General features: G+C 35.4%; 1 protein-coding gene across 2 annotated transcripts; it reads left to right on the top strand.

Moving 5' to 3' along the window:
• The first annotated feature begins 10365 nt into the window (after positions 1-10365).
• LOC148842646 (transcription factor MYB3R-1-like) lies at positions 10366-22830 on the top strand. 2 transcript variants are annotated; one of them, XM_088960034.1, is made up of 12 exons: positions 10366-10671; positions 11921-12162; positions 12537-12591; positions 13400-13457; positions 16018-16112; positions 16242-16345; positions 17181-17309; positions 17414-19262; positions 19646-19980; positions 21037-21154; positions 21719-21955; positions 22551-22830. In XM_088960034.1, exons 2-12 carry the CDS (start codon positions 12059-12061, stop codon positions 22683-22685), a joined length of 3219 nt encoding a protein of 1072 aa, XP_088816160.1. In that variant the 5' UTR covers positions 10366-10671; positions 11921-12058; the 3' UTR covers positions 22686-22830. The 2 variants fall into 2 exon arrangements, with proteins under 2 accessions (XP_088816160.1, XP_088816159.1); XM_088960033.1 differs by having other exon boundaries at positions 16015-16112.
• Positions 22831-22984: the final 154 nt, after the last annotated feature.

Here is a 22984-nt window from a genome sequence, read left to right as displayed (position 1 = left end):
TAAATGACAAGAGATATTCGCAATGCACAGTTATAAAATCGCTTAGGTAAAGATGTAGGAATAACTTGTGGGATGTGATGTGATCTAAATTGGCGCCCCACAGAGGGTGCCCCACAAGCACATTGGGAGCATTTCATCTATTGCAGGGTCAATGCAACTTGTCAGGGTGCCTCTCTGCTGGGCTAGCCTGGTCTGACTGGCACGACTGGGTTCGATTATTGCAGCATTGTTGGGCTCATGTGGTGTAATTTAAGTGCTTGCGGGCTTAGGACTAAGTGAAAGTCCATTAATAGGCTCATGTACGAAATCGAAGGCCCAAGATCATTTTCATGGTTATGCAGTCAAACTGACCAACAAAATGGACCAAGGCTCAACTGCCTTTATCCGATCAACCACCACAAATAACCTTCAATAAGTGATTCAAATTTCAAAGAAGTGGGATTATTTTCTCTAGAGTGGACGTTTCAGCAATGCAAATTTACAAGAAATAGAAAACTAATAAAATAATAAAACAAAGTTCAAATGAAAAAGCTTATTCATGGAATTACAGACTTACAGCCAAGGTTCAAATATACCTGTATCATATCATATCTTTTGCTAAACGATACACTTGTTTTAATGGCTCTGTTCGTTTCTTGAACAAGATTAATCAAAACAATCCAAATCTTAGCATTCACGATTAATTCCTTTTATTTTTTTTATTTTTATTTTTTTATGCCAGTCAAGATTATTCATCCTCGTTATACTCTTGTCTCTCTGCCTCGTTTGATCCTTGTGGGGCGCAACTTGGGTCTTGGGTGGTGGGTTTGGATTGAAAGTTTTGTCAAAATTTAAATGGGCTCAGCCTGTTTATTTCTCACTTTTGGTCAAATCAAACACAACCTAATTGTTATAGTAATTATTAGGTATCGAGGGTAAGGGTGCAAGCAAAGAGTTTGACTTCAGTCAGCACAAAGCCTATCCGAGCTAATTGAACATTGGGGATTTGAGAGGTGCAACTTGGATAGGATTGGGTTGAAAATTATGGACTTGGTCTAAAGGCCCAAGCTTGATGTAACTTTTCCAATAAATCGGAGACTGAGTTTAATACAATAGGTTGTTGCACTCTTCGAAACTGAGTTTAATAGAAATATGTAGAGTGTAAAACCTTATGTATTTGAACCGTATATATTTACTCTTTTTAAATTAAGCCTTATAAATTTTATTATCAATGCATATAACAAAATTATGGCATCGCATAATCTTCTGTCTCTTACTTTTTCTTTAACTCAACATTTTAATTTGTTTTTATTTATAGCAGTTTTGTCAGGCTCAGGTTAGACTGCATGGCTGAAAACAGTGACCCAGTGACCTTTCTGGGACCCAGTTATTTGATTATTCTCATGGTCTGAGATCTGAATGAGCTTTATGATTTTTTTTTTTTTCAGTCTGAGTCTTATAACATTAATTTATAGCCATTAAAAAAAACATTAATTTATACCTATTTTTAATAAAAAATATTTAAAACACAGTAATTTTTTGAGTTAAAAATACAGTGATTAAACATTTGTTGCTATACTGCACCGACCACCGAGTGGATGTTTTAATCCACAAGTCAGTTATTAAATTTTAGTAATTTAGTTCATTACTGACCATTTAACTGATGATGATCATATATTTCAAATCTAAAAACAGGCTCAGTTTGGGGAGAGAACAATAGTATAAAATTGAATTAAGTTTAGTTTGGAAGGAGTGCAAAATCATGTATTTTGTATGTATTTGTATTGTATATATTTGTATTTGTATTTTTTCAAAATCACAAATATAAATATGTGGGGTATTAAACTTTGTATTTTGTATGTATTTCCTCTGTACATATTTGTATTTGTATCAGGTTTTGCTCTGTGCAAATATGTATAGAATAATACAAGGTTTTGTATTCTGCATATTTTTATTTGTACTCCTTTTAAACTGAGCCTAATGCTCCATTTGGGAAGAGTATAAATATAAATACATCCAATGCAAAACCTTGTATACGTATTTGTTTTTCTAAACGCTTTATTTGCACTGAACACGTTTGTGTTCGCACTCTTCCCAAATGAAGACTTAACCTCTCCCTACCAAAAAATAATGTGTATTAAAAAGGATATTACCCATTGTTCATCCCAACTATCAGGGGTCTTAGGAGGGGTATTAACCCTTAGCATTTCTTTGTCCAAAGTGACTGCTCTCAGACTCAAATCTTCCATCTCACACTTGTCAGTCAGAAATTTTACCATTACACCAATCAATGTCCCCCACACATAAAACCGCGTATACTTAATTGTATTATTTCAATTTAGATATCCTACCCACAGCTACCAACATGACATTACAGATGTACATTGGGAACATCTACCCATGAATGGTAACATACAAATACAGGAAATGTTCCCAATGTACAGCTATAGTGACATGTGGATAGGAGATTCAAAATGATATTATTTACATTAACTCCTTAGAAATGTTTGTACACATACGAGGTGATAGACAACATGATTGGTTTTGTTTTTTGGAAATAAAAACAATTGCTTCATCAGCAAAATTATATAATTTCCGCTCATATATTGTGATGTATTTGAAAGTAGGGGTGCAACTTGGACAGGCTTGAGTTGGACTTTTATCAAAATTTGAATGGATCTGGCTGCTTGATGCCCAAGCCCAAAACAGTGTAAAATGTTAACTCAGACCTATCCGAATTAACCATTACTAATGTTATGTTTGGTTTGAAGGAAAAGATAGGGAAAGGAAGGAAAATGTAGGGAAACCTTTACAAATCTTATATAAATTTTCTTACATTTCCCTTCATTTCCCTACCTTTTCCTTCAAATCAAACATAGCCTAAAATGCTAAGTAGCATAATCCAACAATGAATATGTTTTTATTTTCTTATTCTACTGAAAAAATTTAATGCAATGGTGCTTCATGCGTTAAGATTCCAGTGAAGAATTGTCAATTATTGGCAAACATGGAAAAACACTCAGAGTTTCGTGGTATCCCACCCAACATTATAACCTAGTGTGTCTATACTGATGGATTTCTCAGTCTCACTCATTAATTCCCATTATTAACAGTTCTAGAGCTTTCGGTGTTCTAATTAATCAATAATTGACCTTACTATGAGGATGTGATTGACCTACCTAGGCTATAATGAATTAATGATGAAATATCAAGTGTGGAAGTTGATTCACACTCATTATGATGATATTAAAAAAAAAAGAAATTTAAATAATTAAAAATAAAGTAAAGTTAATTATTATTATGGATGAACCACTATTGAAAAATAAACCTTTACAATAAAGGTGAAATAAATGATCGTTATGAAGTGAAGAAAGAAGAACAATGCATGGTTCATGTGATTTTAAGATTGATGTTAAGATGATAGCTTCATATCATCATCTAAGCCTTTTCTCAACTACATGGGGTCCATTAATTACATTAAACTTATTTAGCCATTCCTTCATTTTGGTCCATTGTTAAATTATAAACACATGATGGCAGCTATAATGTTTAACTCAATGATCTTTATATATGATTTTTGTAGGGCATAACTTGGACTGTACTAATTAATAATTTACACTGCTTGGACGGCCCATTTAGTCCATTTAAGTTGCATCTCTAATTTTTAAGGCTGTATTTGGATGCAATGTAAATCAAGAATCGATGTAAAATTTACATCGGTTTGGTTTAATTTGTTGGCGTTTGGAAAGATGGTGTAATTATTATCGATGTAAAACTCAATTCCGATCCAGTTTTGCGTATGTTTAGATGGAATGGAGTTTTATGTTGATAACCGATGTAAAACCTTATCAGCTCTAAAGTTTTACATCGATAATTGATGTAAAAACTACATCAATTTTATCGATGTAAAACTTTACACTCTTCCACCCATCGCTATTTTCAAAAAGCAATGGTTAGTTTCATGGTTCAGTTTAAAATGTCATCGGTGTATTTTTACATCGATGATGTTTTACACTGATTCCAAATGCAGCCTAAAAATGGATATATTGGTTTTTTTCAATAAAAAAAATAAGGTAATGATGAAGAAAGAAAATATAGAAAATTATAGATTGTATAAAAAAACAATTATAAATTGTAAACGGAAACCTAAAGCAAACAAATGGTGGATTAAGGTGGAGTTTGGTTGGTGGTTAAAAGAAAACTTGGTGTTGGGGTTGAAAAAAATTGAGCTTAATCGTTTGTCAATATGAAAGTTGGTGTCTTGAACCATGTTGGTTGTATTTTGTATCATGCGGCCCAAAAAAAAAAAAAACTTTTGTATGTGATTTGGTACTTGAAAAAATTATATAGATAATGATTTTGTATCACAAGTTTACTATCAATATCCTTGGTTGAACATACAAGATTTGGAGTGTCTAAGAAATGGAAATGAATCACAAAATTTGGAGTGTCTGACACATAAACCCAACCATGAACTGAGCACTTCTTGAGTTATTTTTGACTTGTAAGTTTTATATAAACCAAGGTGGTTAAAAATGTGGGTTAAGTTTTGTGGAGCTCTAACACTAAACTTGCTTAACAAACCCTCCTCTCATCTCTCTATATAAGGGAGTCTTTAGAAGTTGGAACTTTATTTTGTGAATATATCATGCCCAACACCTAAGAATAAAGGAACAGGAAAACAATCAAATTGAAAGTTGATGAATCTTTACAACTCAACCAATTGATCTAAACTTCAATACTAGTTTTGGCAAAGCTCACTTACAAACTCACTTACAGAAATTAGAACCAAAGTCTGAGATAAATCTTCAAATTAAAGATTCCAATGTTTTTTTTGCTAATTAAGAGGCTAGCATAGTTTTAATATCGAAATGAGAATATACAAATTTAGGTGGCATTCGATAGTGTGTAAATATCGTGGATAACTGTCCCGTCTACGATAAGATATGGTGTTTTGCTATGTGTGAACGGTTCCCGTCCACAACATAGTGTGCACAGGGACGGGCCACACCCAATTTATCGTCCATAATATTTTCTCGTGGATGGTCCACACTATAGTGTGGACAGTTTGTGGGAAGGTTTTAGTGTAACGCACCTGCATTTCATTGGTCAAATTACTCTCATTTTATTTAATGTTTTAATAATTTTTAAATTTTAAATTTTTAATATTTTATTAATAAAATAGTAATTTTTAATGTTAATTCTAGCATAAGTCTGACGATTCACCTTCTCAACTCTTTTTTCATTATTTAAATATTAATTTTTAATATTTTTATTAATAAAATAATATATATTTTTTATCTTTTTTAATATTTAAAATAATATTTTTAATTACTTAAAAATGCAATTGTTGTCTACATATTGATGCCTTTTTTTTCAATTTATTTAGCATATAAAATGTCAAATTTAGACATTTTTGATCAACAGTGTAGATCTCCCATAAAATGTATATAAGATACATGGAATAAAAAAGTGCGCTGTAGACTGTCTACACCACACCTACAGAACACCACTGTGGGTGTGGACTGGTCAGGGCTGTTCATAAGAATGCCCAACCCGACCAAACCGACCAATCCGGACTGACCCAACCCGAGTCGGTCGGGTTTTCATCAGTATCGGTCGGTTTCGGGTTGGGCAAATATATAAATCGATATATCGGGTCGATTTTGGTTTTCTTGTGTGAAAATCAAAACCAACCCGACCCGAACCGAACTAGTCTTCTACTAGTTCAGTAGTTCCTAGTTTGAGTAGTTTCCTACTTAACTATAACTAGTCTTCTACTAGAACTAGAAGGCCCATTAGGCAATTACAATTAGAACAGGCAATCTATCATAGTTTCTAACTTTCTATAATCTTTTACACCAAATAGGCAACCCATTAGGCAATTACAATTAGAATTCAATTAGGTGTCCTTTTGTATAGGAGCAAAACCGAAATCGACCCAACCCGACTCAAACCGACCAGGTCAATTTGGCCTATCAGTGGGTCGGTTTCGGTTTCCACCTCAAGTAACCCGGCCAGGTCGGGTCGGTTGAGAAAACTCCAATAAACTGACCCAACCCGACCCGTGAACACCCCTAGGACTGGTCTAGTCCACACAATTTATCCACAATTTAGAATAGTTGTGGACTGTGGTGTGGTGTGTGTTGGTGCCATGGTAAGGCGATAGAGTTTGGTCCGGTCTTTGAAGGTTCGGGGAAGGCGACGGGAAAGAGAGAGAACGTGGGGAAAGAAGGGGGAGTTTCCTTGTGAGAAAACCCTAGGTCAGAGTTATATTGTACTGTCTGATGTGGAGGAGAGTTATTCCCCCTTTTTATTGAAAATGACCCCAAGGTTATAAGGAGAAAGATCTAAGAAGAGACATTTTCTATTAGGAAATGGGCTTTTTGTCTTTATGTTGGCTATTAAGGGAGCACCATTGAGGTTTTGCCACGTGTTCAGCGAGATCCTTAAAAAACAAACTTTTCTTTCTCTTACGAATTCTGTCGTGGCATGTGTAGGCTACATCCCCTTACGGGTTTCCTATTGGCCACGTGTTAAAGGACAAGATCGGCGATACGATCGCAAGTCTCAGGCGACACCCATTGTTCATTGTGGGTCACGAATGATGTTTTATGCTCATCGCAAGTCTGTGATGGTTTGTTAAGCTCATTGCAAGTCTTTGCAGGTTTTGAGATCATCACGGATGTGAGATAGGTCATGGACTTGTCGCGAGTGTTCTTGTGGTATCGGTTTAGCACCTTTTGTGCCCCCGTAGTCATGGCGATCAACATATACCTACAATGTGGATTGGTCCTTACCATAGGTGTGGTGTGGATCAGTTCACACCCATCAATTTCTCATCTGCACTATAGAACACCCCCTTAATATCTAGTTTTAATTTCACTTTGACAGATTTTGTTGTGACTTAACCTAGATTTCCTAGCTATCATGCTAGTTTGTTTGCAGTGTAAATCTCAGCCAAATGCAACTTTTGCACCCTTACCTGATATAGAATTTCATTATATTTTATTTTATTTTTTGTGTGCGTGTCTCGTTTGCACTCTTTGGCAATGCAAATTTCGCATCCCAAAAACTGGTGTAAAATTTGCACTGCCTTCTTCCCATCTCAATTCTCTCTTATATAAAGTGTGGGTCATTATACTTCCTGCCCCACTCTCAAAGAAATTGTACTCCTCTTACCTAGATTCTCTTTTCATATAAGGTGGGGATAACATCATTTTACTTGTTATTTTTTCAAAAAAAAAAATCATTTTACTTATTATTTTATTTCTCACAAATAAATAAGACAAAGTCAAATCTAAAACAAAAAGTAAATCAGAATTTGCATTCAATATATTAACACTCTCATGCATTTACACCGGTGCAAATAAAATATGCATCACAAATAATTAAACTGAACCATAAGAGAGTTTTAAAAGTAGATAGCTTTCTCATTTCCCATCAATCATAAAAGTTTTAATAGCTCCTTATAGCATTCCCAAGGTAGGCATATAAAAATAACTTTTTTCAATTCTAAACATTGTAGAATTGAGGAGCCCTCACAATAATCATTTGGGCAAAGATTTAACTGGGGTATTTATGTACTTTGGTTTGTGTTTCCGAACATTTATTTGATATATAAAAAAGTAATGATTATTAGATTAAAAATGCATTTTTTTCATTTTTGTACTTTGAGAGGAGAGTATTGCTGTACCTAATTTTTTTATACAATTTTATGTTATTTTTATAATTAAAATTTTGACCAAAGTTAAGACATTTAGAGCATAAGATAGTTGAAACATTTAATTATAGACCTACACTTTACACTGATTTCAAACAAACAAGATGAATACAAAAACGATTTAAAATATAAATCACGTTTACATTCATGAAACCGAAAAAAAGGATAAATATACAATGTACATGCAACCAAACGTAGCCAGTGGAATTTTCGAGATGCAGATTCTGATATTCTGAATTGAGCCCCACATAGAAACCTCTTAAGCTGTGTTGAGTGAAAATTTGAAATATCAACATGGGTGTTCCAAAGTCCAAACGCGAGAATTACTCTGAATAGTTTATTAATTATTACTAGAAACACAGGTGCTCAACCAACGTAGGAACCGTCCCAAACGAGGCCTTAAATAAAGTGTAACAAACTAAATAACTTACTGTATGGTTATCATTTTTTTAACATTTGAGTTTTGATGTACCATCTCCATTGGGGATTTGAGTTTGAATTGAATCGCCACCCTATATACAGACATTTAGTGGAGTCTCTCCACAACAATATTATTTGAATAAATTTATTAAATCGAAACATAAATTAATTCATAATCTATAATAATTAATACCAGTTGGTCCGACCAAATTGTTTTTTAATGGAGGTGATGGGCCACCCCATTGACAACCTTACTTCCATTGATAAAATATATTATACCTTTCCCTTCATTTAAGGCAAAACGGTAAAAGTAGAAAGTGCCACATGCTGCCATCTATAAACAATGCCCATTTGTTTGTTTGTTTGTTTTGGGGATTAAAGGGCTCCACACCTCATAATTCAGAATACTTGATAGTTGATAAAGAAAAAGGAAAAAGGAGAAAAAGCAAAAAGCAAAAAAAGTAATTCAAGAAGGAGTAGCTAAAGCTGAACTGAGATCTAAGCTTATGCAATCAGCATTCAGCAGCTCAGAAAGCACATGTCCAAGGTAGATTCAAATGTTATATAGTATTCTGATTTCTGAGATCAGGTGGAAGTGGAACCAGGCAAATTAATTAATTATCGTGTACTGTGTTGGTTGAATATTTGAATTTTGGACGGCAAAATACATGCACCATAAATTTGAAAGGGATGCCGCATAAAAGCGAGACCTCTCCTCCTTTCTGCCTTGCGAGACAGTTTGCTTGCTTGAGGGGAAATTGAATGGATCACATTCATCACCCCAAAAGAAGAAAAAACAATCTTTGACACAAGGATGAACTATAAAAAAGTGGTCTGAGTTGCTCAAACCGGGTCGACCATAAGATGAATGAATATACACGTTTGTTTCATCTGCCCGCGATTCCGATCCATTAGATCCGTTGGATTACTGGATCAGGTATGGACGGTATAGTTTTGTAAGCAACATAGAAGCATCGATCTTAACTGCATCGAGGTTTTTGAACTATAATTGATGTGGATGGTGGGATTGTTCAGCCTGGAGACCGGCGGTCAGGATATCAGCTCTGGTTTAGCCTTAAATCGATATTTTTCCTAAGAATAATTGAATTGGTTGCTATCTCAGGCAGTTGAACCATCGGCGACCAGTCAACCTGGACGATGATTAATTCTCAGGCCAAACCATTTAGACCGGACTGACCGGCCAGAGCAGTTCTGGTTCCGGATCCGTTTTTAAAACATTGAACTGCATCAATATAGCAATGAATCATTCGGCAGTTATGCTGCCAAAAAAAAAAAACATTCAACAGTTAGTATATAGCAGAGCACATCTGGCGCCAAACTATTTCTTCAATATTGCCAGATATTATTTATTTATTGTTTTCTAAACATTTGGCCTATAATCAATAGACAAGTGTAATGTTGTTTATTTTCCATCAGAGGCCACGTGGGCAAATTGTGTTTCATATTTCAAATTATCAAATTATGCAAATTAGTCCTTCTTCGACCCTATGCATTGTGCATTGATCTCTTTTTCATCATCCAAGTCTTATCTCAACCATAGATATCGATGATCTTGGAGACACATGATACACACTGATACAAAGTATATTATGTTAATATTGGTCATATTCATACACATCAATACCCATTTGTTGATATCAATATTTTAATTCATTTTTAAAATTAGATAAAAGTTTCAACGTTGTGTCGGTTAATCTAATATGACCCTCATTTATTCTAATTAGTTTAATTTTGGTTAGCTAGGTGAGAACTTCTGGCTTTGCTAAAAAAAAAAAAAATAAGAAGTTCAGGCAGCAATATCAACAAGCACAACCTGTTTTATTCTTCTTCTTGTTTACAAGAAATAAAGGTCCTATCAATCTGGTTCATAGATCCAACCCGATGCAATATTCTTACGGTGACGGAGATGAACCAAAGATATAAAACCATATTCACCAAGCAAATGCAAATTCTTGGGTCATTGGGTCATGCCCAAGTTGCATGGGTTTAACGTTGGTTTTACGTTGTAAATTCGTAGAATTCGGTAAAAACAACAAATTAATTCAAAATGACTGAGTTGGTGAACGTAGGTACGATAATTGACCGGTTGCAGCCGGTGGCCAGCCGTTGGGGATTCGAATTATGAGAGCGGACTAGGTTGAGAAAACAACAAACACTCGACAGGGACGGCGGATATCTTTGACAAATTTCCATTGTGTCAATCTGAGCCCTTCATATGCTACAAACTGTTCGACATTTAACCATAGGGTTTGAACTCTGGAAGTCCGCCCCTTTCTTGTTTGAAAAATATACCCGAACTCTCTCTCTCTCTCTCTCTCTCTCTCTCTCTCAGACACATACACACACATCTTCGCTTTGCAGATTTCGACGGGCCTTTGTAGATCTTTCATTCTTTCTCCATCTCGGATGAAAAGAGGGCGATTTCTTCATTAGTATCTGCAATGTGCACTGAATCGATTGTCTCATTGACCTCATCGATTCAGTATCTGCATCGGTTCTCTGGTTTTTGCTGTTCGAATCTCAATACGGTGCGATTTTCTTGTTTTGCTTCCCTTTATCTTTCCTCCAACTGGCTTTCAGTAATCTCTTTCTGATCTTCATCATGCTTTAGTTTAAGGAATAATTTGTATAAAATTTGTAGCAGTGCAGCCCAAAATCCTTGACGTCTTCTCAAAGAAAAAAAAAGAAAGCTAATTATCTCTAGGAGAAGTTGATTTTGGTTAGGGTTTCCTAGGTAGAATCTAAAATGTCGTGGGTGTTGTTAATGGGTCGATTGGGGTGGTTTAAGTTGTACTTTGTTTATTGAGAGCTTGTTGAAAATTAGGTTTGGCTTTGGTTGGGGTACCTTCCCTTTTTAATTGAGCACGTAATAAAAAAATTGGGTTTTGTTGGTGGCTTCTATGTTTTTGGTTTGAAATATAACGTCACCATTTTTGCGTTATCTTGAAATTTTATGGGGTCGATGGGGGCAAGGCTTCAGTTTCTACTTGGTTGATTGCAACCATTTAAACTTTGTAGACTCTAAGAACTCAAATAAGTTTACCTATTTTTTTAGGTTAACTTCTGAAACACATAGATTGACAGTTTTTAATGGACTAATTTGTAGTTTAGATCTTGCTTGCTTGTTGAAAACTTTAACTTAATCTTGTTAAATAGAAGCGAAGATCTTAATTTTATTGTTCCTTTTTCACCTTGAGAATGGCTTACAGAATTAAGAACTAAACAGACAGTAGAAGATTTAGTGAAACATGTATGCTTCTTTTACTTGCACACACACACACACACACACACACACAAACACAAAAAAAAAAAAAAAAAAAAAAAAAAAAACTTTGATTGATGAAATGTAACTATGAGTTTTTCCCTAATAAGTTAATTGTCTTGCTTTTACGTTTCCAAAAATAACCTCTCACTGGCCAGACTTAACTAGCCACAGAGGCATTGATCCATTTGGTTTATCTTGACCTCTTATTCATTTCAAGATCATTTGGGCGTTTGGATTTTCATTTCCTCAAGTGGATGTTATTTCCATGGTTTAATCGTGCCTTATATTCATATCAGCATAGCCCTACAATGTGTGGCCTATAAGGAATGTACCCTATCTTAAATAGTTTGTGTAAATCTCATAAGTTGTTGGTGTTTCTTTATTTTGTCTACAGTTACTCCGCATCTCATGCCTTGATCTTTGTTTTTTGTTTTCTTTTTTTTTTTTTTTTTGCATTTAAGGATTTTAAGTTTTTCTCCATTTCTAAGTTTTCATTCATTTTTCCTGTATAGCTGGTAGTCTTGCCCTTCCAAAAGGAAGATCTGGATACTGTTTAGGGAAGCATATGATGGTTAGTGGAACCTGTTCTGGAGAAAATTGTCACCGAGTGGGAATTGGGGTATGTGGTTTAAACTTCTGGTCAAGGAACAATGGAAACTGACAAGACAAAAGGTGCAAAGAGAGTTGAAGTTCCTGTTGGTGCTCCTCCAGATGGGAGCAGTGAGAGTTTTCAGAAAATGCGTCCTTTGAATGGGTAAATTCAAAAAGGCTCTTCCATCTCCTTTTCCTATGTGTTTAAGATAATTAATTATACATCATTGTGTTGTTCTTTAGTTTCTAAGTTGATTTTCCAACTCTAGCTATATATTGACATTTTTCTACATGTTGCTTCATGCTTACTGATGTTGTGTCCATCTGAATGCTTGATTTTGATCTCTTAAGATGCATAAGAGAAACATTACCTCTTCTCTGTTTCTCTCTCATACACACACACACACACACACTCATAAACATGTTTACTGTCTGATTATTTATTGCATTTTTTGAAGTTCTATTACTGGGTATATTTTACTGGGAGATTCTCATATGATCAAAATTGACACTTACTATCATGTGATACTTTGATAGGCGGACTAGTGGCCCTACAAGGCGCTCTACGAAAGGGCAATGGACAACTGAAGAGGTAATACTTATTTTTATGAACACTGATATAATAATTCCTTCGCATTAAAAAAGTTTTTGTCTACTATCACAACTGTTGGACTTACTTGAAAAAATGATTTGTCAATTGTCATCTTATTGGGCCACCATTTAGGACCCACATATCATGGATCTTTATAGCTGTTTCAGTTGTAGAGCCCACTAACAATATACCATTGTGTTCCATGAACACCAATATTGATTACTGAATCCTTTGGGAGGGGGTATCTGGGTGGTTAGTGGTTATTCAATTCTTTTCCAAGGATCACACGAGTCCCATGAGAACTAAATGTAGAATCTTTTGGGGTTTCTCGGTAGATATAAAATCTCATGTATTGCCCAATACATCCCTTTATATTTTGGGGAGAAGAATGTATTGTTTAATGGTGTTCTCTTTGTGGCTTTGGGGGTGCTAGCGGGACACAGTAGCATAATGGCTTAAAAGGTTATCATTTCTTTTTGAAGCTTTTCAAAGTATCTGGATGCTTCAAACTCTCCTGTATAGAACTGGAATTAGTTGATCTTAAATTGAAAAATTCCTAATACAAGATTTGCTACTGTTTGCCACTAAGCCTGGCCTATTGAATTGATTGGTTGTCTTAAGCTCTATTTTATGCTTGCCCGTTTATTTTATGCCTTTTTTTGACAAATGGTATTTCTTTAATGCTTGCCTGTTTATTTTTTGTTGTTTCTTCAAATGCATTTAATTTTTATCTTCGTCCTTTTTTTTCCCATCATTTTTTGCTCTTGCTTGTTTTTGTTGATTTAGTGGTCTTGGCTTCTCCATTCAGGATGCATTATTGTGCAAGGCTGTTCAGAAATATAAAGGAAGAAATTGGAAAAAAATAGGTAACTTTCATGGAACTTATGTGTTTTTGTTTCTATTTATTATATATTTTTTTGATAAATATTTCTATTTATTATATTCAAAACCAATATTAGTTTTTTTTTTTTTTCTAGCTCATCACTTAGATTTACTTTGTTCTGATTTTGTCTTGCACTTAACAAGGAGTAATACATAATGAGCTTTAAACCAACTCTGGTATTGCCTGAAATTCAAAGGAATCCTGAAATGTTAATATGTAGGACTGGCCACAGTTGGGTGAGGTTTCAAACATTTTGAAATTGTTGAAGATAATAATAACTAATTCAGCTGATAAGAAAAGGCGATAACCAATTCAAAAGTTCCTGGATTCTGATTGAAATCATAACATTGTTGGGAATTGACAAGCTGGTTAATGGATCACTTTTTATGTGCTTCTTGTATCATTGCGATGCAATTTTAAGTTTGTTTCTCTACTGTACAATTCTAGAGAATGCTACTTTCTCTTGCTTGTTTGCAACTAGTTTGGGGCCATATGCTTTGTGCAACGGTATAATCTTGGCTTGGCAAGTGTGGAAACATGGTTTTGGGTTTGAGATAAGAGTGTTGAGAAGGGGAAGCCCTTGAAGAGGATGAAGACAAGAGTTTGAAAGCTAACTGCTTCATAGAGGATGCAGGCAAAGAAGGTGAGAATGGAGTGTCTGAAGGCTGTGAGGATTACTTAAAACTAGAAGTTCTAGTTGGAAGGCTTGGAGTTTATTAGGTCAAAGAAGAAGTTTTGTGAGCAGGGAAGGAGATGATGATGCATCAAAGGTGTTCAAGAAAGTGAGAGACTCAAGTAAGTTCCATATTGTTCATGTTTCAAAAGTTTTTTCAAGTTCAAAAGATGGTTTGATTGAGGATGATCCTACAAATAAGTATAAGATAATTTATAAGAAAAAGGAACAAAGACCAAATGTTTGGGGACGAAGGTTTCTGAGGGGCGGAGAGCCAAGTCTCAAGCTCCAGATGGGGAGGAGGTGCAGCTGTTGGTTTCTCTTGAGGATAACTTGGAGAAAAGGTTTGGGCCAGAGAAAAAGGAGGAGGGTGGTCAAGAATTAGAAAAGAGCTTTGACGAGTCTTAGTCAGGTAATGAGGAGGAGAAGAGGGCAAAAGTGAAGATTGAGAGTGTGTCTGACAGCAATTTTTTTTTTTTGGGGGGGGGGCGGAGAGGAGTTTTCTAGAAGAAGTGTGGGATGAGAAAGGTGATGGGCAAGAAGAAGTGTTCAAAGGAGATGATTAAGTTGCTCTTGAGCCGGGAAACTGTACCTGTTTTTCTTTGTTTCGTTTGTGTGATATTTTTAATTGTCTTGGTGCTGTTGGGTTGGGTGTTATCTTAACACATTGGTACTGATTGTAATCAGTTTCCTTTTTTATTAATTTTCTTTCTTGTTACTTTTTAAAAAGAGGTATAAGAGCATCCAATTTGTATGAAAAAATGCCAAAGGTCAGGTGCTATATGTAACTATCAAAAATACCAGTAATATTCAGCAAACACCTTAAGAGCAGGAGAAAGAAACAAGGATCCACATGACAGGCTAATGATTAAATAGACATTGAAGTGGGTCCAAATAAAAAGGGTGACAAAGGAATTTTTTTACCATGTCAACAAGGTTGTTTTGGGATATTCTGCAAACTAGCACATAGGATGGCACCTTCCCTATTTAAGGTATTCCAAAAAGCTATGGGCCTTGAGGAAACTGCATTTTTTGGTGCATCCAAAGGGCCTTTATATCAGTAAATGTTCTCCTAAAGTGGAAAATGTCAAACATGTTAAATTACTACTTATTGTCTTCTCATATCCAGTAAAGGCACTTATACATAAATATATGAGAAAATGATTTCCAATTTCTTCAGAACGTATTATTACAGTGGTCTAAAGCTCTAGGCAAAAGAAGTGGCATATCATTTTAAACTGGCTCCCATATTATAGTTCTTCATGATTATTATGGTGCAGAGAAGAGAAAATATAATTTTCTCAGTTCACAAGGTAAGAATACAGATATTATTATGGGCACTGAGGCCAATATTGAGTCCACACCTCCAACATTAGTTAAGGTCTCATTGGCCTTTTGTTTGTGTCTGGGTGCATCTTTATGTAGTCTTTTTGTGTTGGTGGCCATATGCTTTTTTTCTTTGTGCATGGCCTTAGGTCTAAGTGGCTTTTTTTCTATTGTGTATTTGATTCAACTCATATTTTCCCTTGTTTGATGTTTCTTTGTTTTCAGTACTAAGGGGCCATTTGATAATAGCTAAAGTGGCTGAATTGAAATCCTTATTTCTTTGTCTTTTAGTGAACAAGTATTTAAGGAGATTGTGGTCTCCTTAATGGCTGAAGCTGAGGTTGGGTAGATTCTATACCCTTAAATATTTATTTATTTAATCATTTTGGCCACTCAAAGCTAAAGCTGCAATAAGTTGTTCAGTTCAGCAGTTTCAGATGTTATCAAGTGGCCCCCAAGATAACATGTTTAGTGATCATTTATGTGTCCTTATTGTTCATTATCCTAAGCAAATTATTTACATTCAAAATTGTGGCTCTAGCAGCTGAATGTTTCAAAGATCGGACCGATGTTCAATGTCTACACAGGTGGCAGAAGGTTTTAAATCCAGAACTAGTTAAAGGTCCATGGTCGAAAGAGGTAAAAACTTCTCTTCTTATATGCTATTTTAATTTCAACATTTTCAATGGCTGGAATCCCATCTTATCTTTTTATTTAGTGTGCATTATGATGCAAATAACCCATTAATCTTGCAATATTGTTGAACAGGAAGATGAAATAATTATAGAGTTGGTAAATAAATATGGGGCAAAGAAATGGTCCACCATTGCACAAGCGTTGCCTGGACGTATTGGAAAACAATGTCGTGAAAGGTATGTATGGTTAAAATGATACCTTTGGGCTTAATGAGTCATCTTCCTTTCCCAATAAGTCAAGGTGCATTAGTCAATTATGTGTTGTGAGTTGTGACTTGCTTAGTATGTTCTACTAATATTCCTCTTTTTTATGCCAAAGCTTTCCTTGTACCAGCAACGGCAGTTTAAAACTTGTTGGATTACAATGAGCTACACTTCTGATTTGTGTCTAATTTTTAGTTTGGAAGGGACTCAGTACTGCCAAATCTTGAAGTGCCTTCAGAAACCTTACCCCATAGATGGACATCTTAGCAAAACATTGTTTATAATTTGTCATAGAAGAAAGCATTTGGTAGATTTTAAATATTGCCTTGAAAATTGCAGTAAAATTACAGTTGGGGCAATATTTATTGTGTTTGAATGATAGAAAGAAATATTTATAAAAAAAATGATAGAAAGAAATGATAAATATAACAACTATTATCTTGTTTTTTATGAGATTCCTGAAATGACCTAGGAATTTTCAATGTGGTAATTTAATTTACCTTTGAATAAACATGGTGGTTCTTCAATATAACTATATAATCTACATAAAACATCTTTTTAGTTTTTATGTGCATCTCAAAAGTGAATAAGTAAACATATCTGTCATGTTTGCATCTAACTCTAAAATTCCTGAAATCTTAGGGGATAAGTGTCCCATATGTGTAATTTTCATCTACCTTTTCAAATGAAAAGTTTTATCTAGTGGTGATATTGTGACCTTGTTTTACTTGTTAAATAAATGGTATTTCCACTTTTTGTGGCATATTGATGCCACATGACCAATAACTTGGCATGATACTGATTTCAGGTGGCATAATCATCTTAATCCTGCTATAAACAAGGAGGCATGGACCCAAGAAGAGGAATTGGCTTTGATTCAGGCTCATCAAATTTATGGGAACAAATGGGCCGAGCTAACGAAGTTCTTGCCTGGGAGGTATGCTTTCATGGGTTCAAACTAGTATGCAAATTTATCTTATGGTGCAATATGTGTTTGTCTACATGAATGCTGAGATGTCTTCATGGTTTTGTGGCCATCAGGACAGACAATGCAATAAAAAATCACTGGAACAGCTCTGTCAAAAAGAAGTTGGATTCTTACTTGGCATCGGGTTTACTTGCACAATTTCAGGGTCTGCCTCCTGTGCGAAACCCAACTCAATGCATGCCTTCATCCTCTATGGGGGTGCAACAAAGTAATGGAGATAAAAATGATCCCATAGATAGGGCAGAAGCAGGGCAAATATCAGAATGTAGTCAAGGTTCTATTGCTGTTGGTTGCTCTCAGTCTGAGTGTGACATGGTTAGCAACACTGTTTCAGTAAATGCACAAGAGAACCTTAAACCATTGGAGGAATCTAGTCAACGAGAAGGGCAAAGCTCTAATTCATCGTGTTCTGAGCCATATTATGTATCTCTAGAAGAAGTCCAAGAAATACATGACGGTGTCAATATTTCTGCCAGTTCCTCTGAAAGGAATGGTCTTCAGGAGGTTGGAAACTCCGACAATAAGAATTGCAAATTTGGCTCACACGAGTTGAGTGCTTCTTTCATAGAAGTAATGCAGGAATCATCAGGGTTCTTTGAAACATCAGGACACTGTATAAATGGCATGGATGAAAACAACTCCATGGGGTTCAATGCTCCATCTTCAATGGCAAATATGATTGTAGGCTCTAATAAACAGGAGAATATGTCAATCGAAGAAGGTGATTTTGGTGGGGTTTCTTTCTCAAGGGCAGGGATGGATGCATGCTTCTCGATGGAAAACCCCACGACATGCCCAAATATTATTGATCTGGATGGGTGCGCAGATTCATTTCTTTGTCAATCTAACATTCAAAACTCTGAAACTGCAGGAAATTTAGTTTCTCATTCTTATTATCCACTGGGATCTGCTCCTTTGTTGGGAGGCACCTGCTGTGAGACTTTATTATCTGGTCCTCCACTACTTTGTTCTGCTCCTGAGCTTGTATTTGGTAGTGAACGTAATGAGGCAAGTGACACCCCAAGTGCAAATCAAGACTCAGAGCTTGTTACAAATTCATGTTCTGGCTTTATCTATCCTGATGGCTCCGGTACCTCTCTGTGTAATGGTTATACGAACAAGGTTTGCCAGCCTGTAGAGGCTGAACATGGAAATGAAACATCAGAATCACTTTTTGACTCATTAGCCTCAGATACCATGGATAATCTTCCTTCCATGCATGAAGGCATATCTGTGCTAACAGAAAATCAGGATTCTGAAGGTCTATTTTATGAACCTCCTCGTTTCCCAAGTTTGGAGATTCCTTTTGTCAGCTGTGATCTCATCCCATCTGGCAGTGATATGCAGCAAGCATATAGTCCCCTTGGGATTCGCCAACTGATGATGTCTTCTATGAACTGTTCTACACCATACAGCTTTTGGGATTCTCCGTCTCGTGATGATAGTCCCGATGGTGTTCTGAAAAGTGCCGCCAAAAGTTTCCTATGCACACCATCCATTTTGAAGAAACGACAACGTGAGCTTTTGTCACCTTTGCATGAACGAAAGAGTGACAAAAAGCTAGAAAGAGACATAAATCAGGGGCTATGCTGTACATCTACTTTGAGCAGGGAATTCTCTTGTTTAGATGTTATGTTTGATGATAGTGGGAGCCGCAGGGCTTCCTTATCTTCCATTGAGGGGTCTCTCTTTTCTCCATCATATTGCAAGAAAAAAAATTCTGGTACCTCTGATGAAGATAAAGAAAATTTGGAGAATGTTTTTGAAATGAGAAAAGATGGACCTGCATTTCCAGGCAGGGTATCAGAGGTAGCATCTGATAACAGTTATCCTAAGGATAAGAGAAAACAGAGAAGCAGTAATGAAATGACAAAGGTTAATGAAGATATAGCAGTCCAAACAGTGAGTCTCTACATATAAACTTTATTTTATACAGTAACAGTAATCACAGATTTGATTGTAGTTATTTTATAAACAAGGTATTGTATTGAATTTATTTTATGTATACCTAATCAACCCCGTTTTGTTAACCACTCAGCTATTTTAAATGGTACACAGTTCACCTTTCTTTGCTAAACTGTAGTTTTTACTTTTTAATAGGATATATTTTCAGTATATACTTAGTTGCTTAGTTTTTACTTTTCATGAAAACATGTGCCATTATGTAGCATATCATGTTTATCATGTAGTTAGAAGCTTCATGACTAGTTGGTTTTGAACTTTTAGACTTCAGAAGCATCAGAATGATCTATTATGATATTTAAAAATTTTTCTTGGTACAACAGGCCTCTGGAGTGCTTGTTGAACACAACACCAATGATACGGTGTTCTTTTCTCCTGATCGGGATGGACATTCAAGAAAGAGAGGCTTAAATTCTGTAAAAACTCCAAAAAGTCAACCTTTTAGAAGCTGTGATGGTACATTTAACCAAAGTGGTCGCTTAGAGTCTTCATCAAGGAGTAGATGTATATCTGTAATTCTATCTCCTACTGTTTGCGAGAAGAGGCATGAAAAAAATTTACTTCCTGATGCATCCCTTCAAAGTGCTCCTTCATTAAATACAATGGAACTTGCATCTGAGAATGCTGGAAATGGTGCTGATATTGAAAGTTTTATCATGTAAGAATCAGTCACTTTTCTTAATTGTCTTTATTCTAATGTGGCAAAAATGTTGGGAAATTTGAGCCATGATTTTATGTTTATAGGGGCAACTAAGAAACTGGTGTATATGGCCATTACTTTTTATTTGTTCTGTAGTGATCTCTTATTTCAGTTCTGTTTAAATTGTATTTATTATTTAATTTTATTATATCTCTAGCTTATTCTTTGAAATCCGTTTTTATTTTACATGTTTTTTATTCTGAAGTTCTTAATATAGTTGAGAGAGCATCTATTTGTCTGACCTATATTTATTTAACCTGGTTAAAAGGGCTCTCCTATCTTACAGAATGCAGACAAGACATTAAAGAATGGTTATTGCTGATTATATAATAATTTGCAATGTCCATTAGACTTTTCTATTGTACAGTATTAAGATTAAGAGCATCAAATTTCAGATTATTAAACCATAAAGGGCCAATTGCAAACTTAAATCTCTATGCTTTATCATACATGTTCTTTACTCATGGCTCCCAATGCTATGAAGTCTTATTATACAAATATACATGTCTATAGTTTGCTAATTTTGCAATAGTTTGAAGTTTACAAAAGATAACACTGTCTTGGCGCATGTCATGACAACCAAATGTGTTGTTAAGTCTTATTTAGTTTGGGAGTAGATTTGGAGTATATGATTTCTATCTTTACTTCTATAATGCAACGGGCATTTGCCAGTCAATTATTATACTATTTTATGCAGGCTCCATTTGTTGATACATATCACATACTATTGGTACATTCCAAATTTCCAACCATGTTCTTCTTGATTACCTTGTTTTTTAACATTGTTTTTGTTCACTATGTTTTGTATACAAAGCTTTATAAAGTCTATTGATAAGATACAATTAGTTCATGCATTGCTTCAAGGATCCCATTTCATGAGACCATGTGTCTTGACATTAAAATATTTTCGTTGAACTTCTGTACTCCCATTGAATTAGTGTTTTTCTGAAGCAATACCCGTAGCCAACATTGTATTTCTCATGGTTTAGTTGGCTGGTTTGTTTTTGATTCTAGGTTTGGTGATACCCCTGCTACCAAAAGAGGGTTAGACTCTCCATCAGCATGGAAGTCTCCTTGGTTCATGAACTCTTTTTTGCCTGGACCACGTGTTGATACAGACATAACAATTGAGGTATTACTACAAGTTTGTTTTGCTGATTAATTTATTAAGTTATATGTACACTTAGGTCTACCCTTAGCAAGGGTTAAATGTTCAAACTTTATTTACTTTGCTAGATAAGCTCGGACCAAGCCCATGAGTCTAAGATCATGGTTTGCAAACTTCAAAGTTTGCTGTTTGACATTGTTCTGGTAAACATTAGCTGATACCAGAACAATGGTATCAGACATTGTTCTGTTTGACATCTAATGGATGACAATATCACAAGGGAAATAACATTAGATTTGAGACTCAAGGATAACAACTTTCATGGATGCTTGGCCAGCTGCAATGCAAACATTATACCTTGCCAGGCATTCTAACTATCTAATAAGGATTTCCCTCCATATAAGTTTTGAAAGTGCTTAAATAAACCCATTCGTGTTTGTTTACCTGTCTGGGTTCCAAGAATGAATGTTTCTGTAATATTGTTCTCCTTCGTGGCATTACAATGACTTTGGCTAATGCTATTCCAATTTACATTGCCTCAATTCCCCTTCTTTCATTCATCTAATGCTTTGGAACTTAATGATGCAGGACATAGGATTTTTGATGAGCCCTGGGGATAGAAGCTATGATGCCTTAGGGTTGATGAGACAGTTGAGCGAGCATACTGCAGCTGCATTGGCTGAGGCCCAGGAGGTTTTGTCTGGTGAAAATTCTGAAATTCCATCAAAGGAAAGACACTCCAGTAACCAAAAATTGGCCGAGGAAAATAATCAATTCACAGATTACGAGTTGGAGAACCTTATTTCTCTGTCTCCTGCTGTCTTGGTATGATTGTCATTTTTTTTGTCATTCTTGAAGCAATTAATCTTGGGAAAATCTATGCTGCCGGAAAGACATGGTATCAGAAAAGTCTTTGACCAATCAAACCCCTGGGTGTGAATTTTGGTAAATACCACCTGATTGGTTACCACTTTTATGATACCGGTTGATTGGTTACAAGGTTTTGGGGTATCGTAGTTGAACCCATTGATCTTTGTTGCCTGTCTTTAATATAGCACTAAAATCCAAAGATGCTGGTTACGAAGTTTGGCTGATTAATTCAATGGGATTGATTGCATCACTCTCTGTTCTTGATTTTTACATAGTGTTACAACATAGGGTCCATCTGGTTTTGTTGCACTGCCATTCAACATGGTATCTGGGCAATGTTTAGTCCTTGATACAATTTTTTTACAATTTGGATTTTTTCTTGCTTACGTTAAGAAGGTTCAAAACTTTGAATTAGGAACCTTGATGAACTGACACTATTCTTTCAATATCGGTTTCTTTTTTATATTCTCATGGTTTGCAAAACCTAGAATGAATTGATTGGTGACATTATTTTTTCTCATCTTGTTAATTTATCTTACACACTTCTCAGACGGAGAGGCGGGTCCTCGATTTCAGTGGATGCGGGACACCTGGAAAGGGAGCAGAGAACGGGAAACCTATGGCCTTTCCTTCTGGAGTAAGCTTTTCTAGCCCTTCTTCCTACCTGATGAAAGGCTGCAGGTAGCAAGCAGGTTTTTGGCAGAAAATGCCTCTTCTGTTCCATGTTACTAAATATATATATTTTTTGTTCTTTTTTTCTTTTTCATTGTCACATTTCTGTATCTGATTTAATAATAAATTGATAATGAGTGGTGTAGAGGGTTCGGCTATTTTTTGAGCTTAGGAGAATTTTATAATCGAACTGTGTTTTATATCAAATATTCCATTTGCAATCCCGTCTGTTCTTAGCTTGGAGAACATAGATGGTGATCAAGTCTGAATGCAGAAGTAAGAGCATTCAATATTGTGCGAGTAATTGACAAT

The sequence above is a fragment of the Nelumbo lutea genome, chromosome 8, assembly GCF_056320005.1.
Source record: "Nelumbo lutea isolate HS-2025 chromosome 8, American lotus-T2T, whole genome shotgun sequence".
In the NCBI taxonomy this organism is placed as follows: domain Eukaryota; kingdom Viridiplantae; phylum Streptophyta; class Magnoliopsida; order Proteales; family Nelumbonaceae; genus Nelumbo; species Nelumbo lutea.
Note: the sequence above shows the minus strand (reverse complement) of the source record. Positions and strands in the feature narration are given on the sequence as shown.